Source organism: Lepus europaeus, chromosome 14, assembly GCF_033115175.1.
Source record: "Lepus europaeus isolate LE1 chromosome 14, mLepTim1.pri, whole genome shotgun sequence".
Taxonomy (NCBI): domain Eukaryota; kingdom Metazoa; phylum Chordata; class Mammalia; order Lagomorpha; family Leporidae; genus Lepus; species Lepus europaeus.
The window spans coordinates 41,921,107-41,929,842 of record NC_084840.1 but is presented as its reverse complement, the minus strand read 5'-3'; the positions used below and the strand labels follow the sequence as shown (position 1 = coordinate 41,929,842).

At 40.0% G+C, this 8,736-nt stretch overlaps 1 protein-coding gene across 1 annotated transcript; it reads right to left on the bottom strand.

The window, feature by feature from the left end:
• Window positions 1–7,094: 7,094 nt before the first annotated feature.
• LOC133773763 (tetratricopeptide repeat protein 1-like) lies at window positions 7,095–8,510 on the bottom strand. The gene is given in 3 exon segments (XM_062211354.1): window positions 7,095–8,162; window positions 8,165–8,410; window positions 8,413–8,510. Coding segments are annotated over 3 exon segments (873 nt in total). The 5' UTR covers window positions 8,462–8,510; the 3' UTR covers window positions 7,095–7,584.
• Between the last annotated feature and the right edge of the window lie 226 nt (window positions 8,511–8,736).

The following is an 8,736-nucleotide window of genomic DNA, read 5'->3' as shown; positions in this document are numbered from 1 at the left end:
TGAACATGATTAGATAGCAATACAAGGCAGCTCTCCATGAGTGTGTGTAGAGACCAAATGATCTTGTGTGCTTCCTATCACTTATTTTGTGCTGTTTATTGGAATCTCATCCATCTTTAAGATACACCCTCCAAGAAGCCTTCTGTGATCACGCTGAGAAGTGATCTTATTTTCATGACACTAGTTACTGCCTTTATGGAATCAAAACATGTACCTGTGTTTATACCTTATAGTCAACTGGAATATTTCTTCAGTGCAGGGACTAAAACTAGGTATCCAGTTTCTTTCCAGTGTGTATTTCATGTTCTGTGAATAGCAGGAGTCCACCAATTTTTATCAAATGAAAAAATGAATACAGTAATTCTTGTTAAGTGCATAAATGAGAGGTGAGGTAAGAACTTAAAGTGATCACTCCTGCTTGGGATGTAGGAAAGCTTTATGGAGAAAGTAGTGATTAATTCCCTCTAGGGGGTTACTGTAAGATTAAAGTCCTTACTAATATTTTAAATTCATTGTACAAAAAAGTAAAAGACTTGCACATCTCTGAATAGATGTCCATGGATATTACCATGATACCTCTTCATCAACCCCTTACCCCATATACTAAAGGATTTCTGACTTATGATTCATTAAAGTGCCTAGAACACAGAATATATTCGGTAAAAGTTGAACAAGTGATTGAATTGTCTTGATGAAGATATTCAATTTAAATTTATATCGTCAACCAATACTACATTTTAGAAAGAATAAATTAAGGGGTCAACACTGTGGAGTAGCAGGTAAAGCCACCATATGGGCACCGGTTCTAGTCCTGGCTGCTCCACTTCTGATCCAGCTCTCTGCTATGGCCTGGGAAAGCAGTAGAAGATGGCCTAAGTGCTTGGGCCCCTGCACCCATGTAGGAGACCCAGAAGAGGCTCCTGGCTCCTGATCAGCTCAGCTCTGGCTATTATAGCAGTGAACCAGCAGATGGAAGACACCCCCCCCCCCTTCTCTCTTTCTCTCTCTCTCTCTCTTTCTGTGTAACTCTGCCTTTCAAATAAATAAATAAATCTTTAAAAAAACAATAAATTAAGCCTTATTGGGATCTCCATTGCAACATATGTATTTTTAAATTTCATTTCTTACAATAATTTGTGAGGTTGATATTATTCCCACAAGTTTTATAGGTAAAACTCTGGTCTCATCTAGATGAACTAATTTGCCCAGGTCACACAGTCAATGCAAGAGAGGAAATTCAAATCCAAATCTTACTGTTTCTGATCTTCCCATTTGTAGGAAGATGGAGATAAAGGAAATGACATAGGTATTTCTCCTTGCCTAGTCAGCTCACACTTTAAAATAGCAGCATTTTTCTCATTTCTAATCTTGCTTGCCATGAGGTAAAGGCTTCTTCAACATCATCTTAAGAAGCTGTTCTGACATTCCTTTTGAAGGCACTTGGGTCTCCCATCTCATCCGAACCCTCTGGGTTTACAGAAATGTTGATGAAATCTTTCCATCTTTTTCATTGCATTATTTCAAACTGTGCTTCATTTTTACATTAACACATCCTCTGGTATTATCCATATATGTATGTATATATATATATATATATATATATATATATATATATATAAAGTAAACTAAATTCAGTGCTTGTGCATCCTGATTGGCCAGACCAGATGGAGTGATTTCTGAACTAGAATTGAAAATCAAAACATAAGTGCTTTTTAAAGAGGTTGAAGTTTAGAAGCAACTGTTCATGGCAGACTTAGCTTTAATTCTAAGCGGGTTTGGGTTTGTTTCTAAGCTGTGTTTGACTATGGAATATTGGAACCTCTACCCTTATGCTGCTATATATGTATCATACACACATATTGCCCTTGACAAACAGGGGAGTGTAGTTAGAGCTCAGCTAGAGAGTTTTAAAGGACAGTGTGGCTGTTAGGATCATAGTCATGGTAAGTGATAGTTGCTTTTTGTTTGTTTGCTTGCTTTTGATTTTTGAGATCTGTATGTAGAAATAAAGTGATGAATAGGTTCTGGGAGGTCTCCAAAGAATAAATCCTGAATGGTAATACATGTTAATTTCCAAGTGTATAGTGTGAACTAGACTCCTTACACTTGCTGTCTATTTAATCCTCAGGATAATCTTTTGAAATCAGCATTGCAATCCCTGTTTGATAAAGCATACTGGGAATGCTCCAGGTCACACAACCAGAGTAGAGAGGAACTGAGTTAAAAACCAAACCTGTGGTTCACAAGCCATTAATCCATCACAAAAATACTTCTGAACTCACCACCAGGAGTCTAGATGGATGAGAAGGCAGCTTTTCTCAGTCCCATAGAATAGAGAAGGATGAACCTGGAATGCACCATGAAAAACTTTTGGGGGCAGCCAATGTTGTTTGCACTTTTTACTAAGAGCAGGCAGAGGATGTCCTACAACAGGTCAGTGTAAATAATAATGTGGAAGGTATTATGGTGTAGTAGCTTATTTTTAGAATTTGCATCTAGAAAGCCTTAGAGATTGACTCCTGCATTGTTTCCTGGTTACCTTTAGCAAATCATTTATCTTGTCTACCCCTGCTTCTTTATCCATAAAATGAGGATAATATAGTCAATTCTCACTATTCTCAGATTCAACATTTGCAAATTTTCCTACTCTCTAAAACCTATTTATAACTCCCAATCAATGCTTGCAAAATTTTGTGGTCATTTGCAGTCATGTGTAGAGCAGCAAAAAGTTTGAGTTGTCCAGTGTGTATTTTCCTAGCTGAAGTCGAACAAGGTGACATTCTGCCTTCCTGTTTTGGCTCTTATACTGTAAACATGTGTCTTTTCATGGACAATTTAGTATCGAACTTTTCACATTTTTGTGCTCTTTTGATTGATATTTCTGTTTAGAATCGCCCCCAACCACAGTGCTGAAGTGCTGTCTAGTGTTCCTTAGTGCAAAGAGACTGTGATGTGCTGTTTGCTGAGAATATGTGTGTCAGATCAGCTGCATTCAGAGATGAGTTGTGTTGCTGATGGCCATGAGTTCAACATTAATGAATCAGCAATATGGTGCACCCAGCAAAAGGAAGAGGAAATTTGCTTATCTGTATGTGCAGTGGTCTAGTGCTAAGATAGTATCTATAGAATGTGATAAAAACTTGCCTTCCTCTAGGAGGTTCACACCTCCCTTAGGATATACCCCATGTGAAGAGATAGATAGGTCTGGGCCTCTTAACTTACAAGGCCTAAAGCCCACCAGATTATTATCAAGCCCCTTCTATCAGGTTCTATTTGCCTCTCAATCAGAAAAATTACTTGTAGCTTAGACAGCACCTTTCTTAGCTCCTCTAATAATGACTCTGTCCTTTGTTCTAGACCCTGTCTAGTGCACTTGGGCCTCATTCCTTTGTAATCATAACCTCTACTCTACCACCAATGGCTCTACTCCCAACCTGTGTGTACTGATGGTCCTCTTCCCCACTTAATGCTGTATAATTGTTCAGACCTGGTTAAGGCCACTCTTAGGATCATTGGTTAATATCCTCAAACTGTCTTTTATGACCTTGTCTAAATATGATCAGAGTCGGGGAACTTGGAAGGCTTCCATAGCCTTGGCAACTCATGACGACAGCCTAGGGTGGTTACTGGCGCCATAAACTAGAGTGTCAATTTGTTGGGTCAACAACAGGAGCCACTGTGCGCTTGCTCCTGATGTGGGATCTCTGTCGTTAATGTACTGTACATTTTGATCTAATGCTATAACTAGTACTCAAAAAGTATGTTTCACTTTGTGTTTCTATGTGGGTGCAAACTGTTGAAGTATTTATACTAAATTGATCTTCTGTATATAAATAGAATTGAAAATGAATCTTGATGTGAATGGAAAGGGAGAGGGAGCGGGAGAGGGGAGGGTTGCGGGTGGGAGGGAAATTATGGGAAGGGGAAGCCATTGTAATCCATAAGCTGTATACTGGAAATTTATATTCATTAAATAAACGTTTAAAAAAAAAAGAATGTGATAAAAACTATGGGACATAAGGAAGTATGGATAAAATGGGGGATTCATGAGATGAGTTCTAAAAAATGTTATCCCTAATTGTTTTTTTTTTTTTTTTCCTGACAGGCAGAGTGGATATTGGAGAGAGAGAGACAGAGAAAAAGGTCTTTCTTTTTGCCGTTGGTTCACCCTCCAATGGCCGCTGCGGCCGGCGCATCTCGCTGATCTGAAGCCAGGAGCCAGGTGCTTCTCCTGGTCTCCCATGTGGGTGCAGGGCCCAAGCACTTGGGCCATCCTCCACTGCACTCCCTGGCCAGAGCAGAGAGCTGGCCTGGAAGAGGGGCAACAGGGATAGAATCCGGCGCCCCAACTGGGACTAGAACCCGGTGTGCCGGTGCTGCAAGGTGGAGGATTAGCCTGTTAAGCCACAGCGCCGGCCCCTAATTGTTCTTAATTGCAGTGGATTAAGGGCTTTGGAGTCACAGACTCAGTTTGAAATCAGCTCCTTTCTCTACTGGTTTTATGATCCTAATACTTTCAGTATCTTTTGTAGAACAAGGATTGCAGTGCTTAGTAATGGCTGAAGGTTCCCCTCTCCCCACTTAAAATTTCCCCAGTTAAAATCACTTTCTCAGATTCTAGTAATTTCTCCTAATGAATCTAACCCACTGTGGCTCAGTGGGTTAAGCTGCTGCCTGTGATGCTGGTATCCCATGTGAGTGCCAGTTTGAGTCCTAGCTGCTCCACTTCCCATCCAGCTCCCTATCAGTGTGCTTGGGGAAAGTGGGAGATGACTCAAGTGCTTGGGACCCTGCCACCCATGTGGGAGACCCAGATAGAGTTCTCATTTTCTGGTTTCAGCCTGGACTAGTCTGGGCCATTGTAGCCATTTGGGGAGTGAACCAGCACATGGAGGATCAATCTGTCTCTCTCCCTTTTCTTAACTCAGCCTTTCAAATAAAAATAAATCAATCTTTAAAAAAGAATATACAAGTCTCTAGAACAAGTAAATTTATTGAGTGAGCTATTCAACATCTAGCAGAGAAAGGTCTTAGGGGGAGAGGTTACATGAGGGGCAGATTTTAGCAAACAGCTGAGTCACTGTTCCTAAGAGGACTATGTCACTTACGGGGATGGAGATGAGGTGCAGGTGGATTGTACAGCTGGAAGGATCCCGACATCCACAGGTGGCAGGAAAGCTATGTATGGCTGGTATGGGTTGAGAGGCTCAGGTCATAAGGTGATAAACAAAGATAATAAGACTCTGAAAGGAGAAATCTACTCACTCATTTTATTTCATAAGTTTTCCCAGAGTTGTGAAAGGAATTACTTCATTGATATAAAAACTCAGCCCATTTGGCTCAAGATAACAGTTGTGATTAAAATTTGTGCTAAACAATATTTATGTTTTGTTTCATCAAATTGCTTGATAGTTATTAATTAATTACTCGAATAGAAAATGTGTCTCTTAGGAGAATTAAAAAATAATCATAAAGAACATAATTCTGTTAAGAACTATTAGCCCAAGAGTGGGGGAGCTTTGTTTCGTCTTATAGATAACAGAGATGTGATTTGGTTTTCCATCAAAATAAATGGGTTATGACACATTCCACCCTTTAAAATGCTCCAAGGCTGGTGGGATAAAAGAAAGCGATCTGCAGATGGTAAGCTGGGCAAAGGCATCTAATGAACCTAGCGTTGCTACATAGCAACAGCATTAGCATTTCATTTGTTGGAATGAATTATTTGAGTTTTTCACTTTTTCAACGGGTTTATGCACTGTTCTTTAGGCAACGGTGTAACTAATGATTAAAAAATTCATAAAGCCTTGAAAAATAAGACTTATTAACAAAGGTTACAAGACGTGAAATGATTAAATCTGTGAGAAGGTTGATGGAGCTAATTAGTCAGGATTTTCCAGTGCCTGAATGAGGACTGTCCAGAAGATAGTAACTAGCTGTTCTCTCTCTCTCTCTCTCCATGGGATATATTAATAGGTTTCAAAGGATGTCAACCTGAACTACAATAGGAGTTATTGGGGGTGAGTTATAGAAATAACTTCCTGTCTGTTTTGGCAGGAAAGACTAAAATGATTTGGCAAAGAAGATGTATAATCTTGTTCCTCTAAGAGTTTCCTGACACTCCTCTCAAATTAGAATCCATTCCCTTTGGCCTGGGGAATGTAGGAAAATTTTGTCTGAAGATAGAGGGCCAAATGATGTTTTGATATCTTCATTTTCACTAAGATTGGTTCCTGTACTCAGTGTAGAGTGCTTGGTGCTATAGAAGCCCACTACTACTCTAAGAGTGTATAGATTTATTCCTTTATAGGAATAATCTTGAATTAGAAGTTAAAATGTAAAAATAACTAGTGTTGTAGCCCTGAGAAATTCTTAAAACTCATCCATTTTCCTTGCCTCCTGTAACTACAAGTTCATTATTGGCAAAAGCAATTTTATTCATACTTCCTCCCCCTTTCCCTCCTCCCTTATCCTTCTCCTTCCCTCCCTCCCTTAATCTAACCCATACAGAATGGTTACTTGAGGGAATGGTTTTATGAATAAAGATCATACACTTTGCTCAAGAGCCTTGGTATGTGATTATAGATTAAAGCTTTCATTTTAAAAATCAGAGCAATATACAGTCATAAAAATAGAGATAGCAGCATTATTTTAATTATTGCATGTGGAAGCATAAGAAAGATTCAAGACAAATACAGTGCTTGCAGTTTGCGGGCTTCAAGAACTGCACTCTAACTGGCCCAGTGTTCATGCTGGGCCAAACAGCCATCTCTTGGGTAAACTCACAGAGGTTATTCCTGTGTCAGATGTTGGTTGCACTGATTCTGTGCTTCTTATCATTCCACTTGCTGCCCTTTTGGTTTTGCTTTGGATCTTAAAGTTATTCACTTGCCCATCACAAATAAGTACCATGTCCTTCTAATCCTTCACTAAAGAATTTACCGTGTAGTTCTTGCCTACTGTTTCCAGGTGATATAAAATACAGGTGCTCCATGTAGTATATCGGACATACTTACACTAAAATAATTACCTTTAATATGAAATTAAAATTTAACTAAATGTCTGTCCTGGATTTTTTTTTTTTTAATCACAGAAAGCTTTTATTACTGCAGAGGAAATTGGGAAATGCTGGAGACCATCCACACACAGCAACCTTGACAGCGTGTGTGATCAGGGAAGGGACACAGAGGGAGCCCTGTTAGCTATGTCTGGGCAGTGTCCCGCCCGACACGTGTGCTTGGGTTAGGAAAGATGTGTGCACGTGCACGCATTTGTGTCCGTGTACGTGTGTGTGGTATGTTCAGAGACATCAGTCTTGACAAGCAGAATTTCCTAGACAAAGGACAGCCAGAACCGGGGATAACAGCTGCACAGAAAACCTTAAAATCGAAATCAAATTAGGCTCATTTTATCAGGAAGTGCGTATTACTCTGATCATGAAACAAGAGCAAGGAGGGAGCGCTAGGCTCTACTGTACAGCCTTTCCTTTAGATAAGCGGCTTTGAAAAGTTAAATATTGGCAGGCCTTGCTTCTTGTTAACAACAAGCAGCACACAATTTCCAAGGCAGCTTTTAACACTATTGTTATCTTTTGTTATTTGGATTTTGAACAAAATTGATAGAGTAGGAGCCAGTGGAAGAATCCTGTTTGATCTGGAAATTTTCTGTGGAGAGCCCAAAAGGTCGGAGAACCAAGTTCCAGAGATCTTTTAGTTTACCTAACGTCTCTTCTTTCAGTCTTTCATTATGTTCTTCAATTTGCTTAGGTAATCTCATGCAAGCTTCTCTTGCTTGATGTATTGATGGATCTTTTTCTAATGCAAATTTATAGTCTTCTAGGGCTTCATCTAGCTTGTCCGTTTTTTCGTACAACTCCGCTCTTCTCAATATTGCCCTGATGTAGCTAGGGTTTAACTGAATTGCTTTACTGCAGTCACTGATGGCCATGTCTTTCTTGTCCTGTTTCATCCTTGCAGCAGCTCTATTTGAAAACAGAATAGACCTGTCTTTCTGGAAGCAGGATGGGCACATCTGAAGGGCTTGACTATATGAACTTTCAGCTTCTATATAATCTCCTTCCTTAAACTGTTCATTTCCCTCCTCCTTTAATCTAGTGCTCTCTGCACTTCTTCTCTGTTTCTCTTCTTCTGGCATGTTTTTTCCAGTTCTATTAGGTATTCTTCATCCAGTTCAGAGGAATTCACATCATTAGGTTTGCTCTCAACCTTGTCCATTCCTGTTTCCCCCTCCTCAAATGAGGCAAGGCAGTTATGAAAACACCCCTCTTCTACCTGATCCTCCTGGGGATGGGCCTCACCACCCTTGAGCAGCTTGCTCTGGGGATTCTCATGTTTAGGATCAGGAACTGGAGCACTGGCACATTCTGCTTCCTGGGGATCTGTAAACTTCAACCACTGAACAGATCTGCTGGAATCTTACTATTCTCTGACTTCTCCCCCATGCTATCAGTGAGGGAGGTGAAGCTGAAGCCAGCTTCACGGTTCCTCCGGTGTCCACCTTCCTGGCCTCTGAGACTTTGTCCTGGATTTTTTTATTTGCTAAATCTGGCAACCCTATTCTGGATATTCTCATTAATTTGATGATGTTAAATGTGATTATTATTATTATTTTTTTTGACAGTCAGAGTTAGACAGTGACAGAGAGAGACAGAGAGAAAGGTTTTCCTTTTTCCGTTGGTTAACCCCCCAATGGCCGCACTGCGTTGATCCGAAGCCA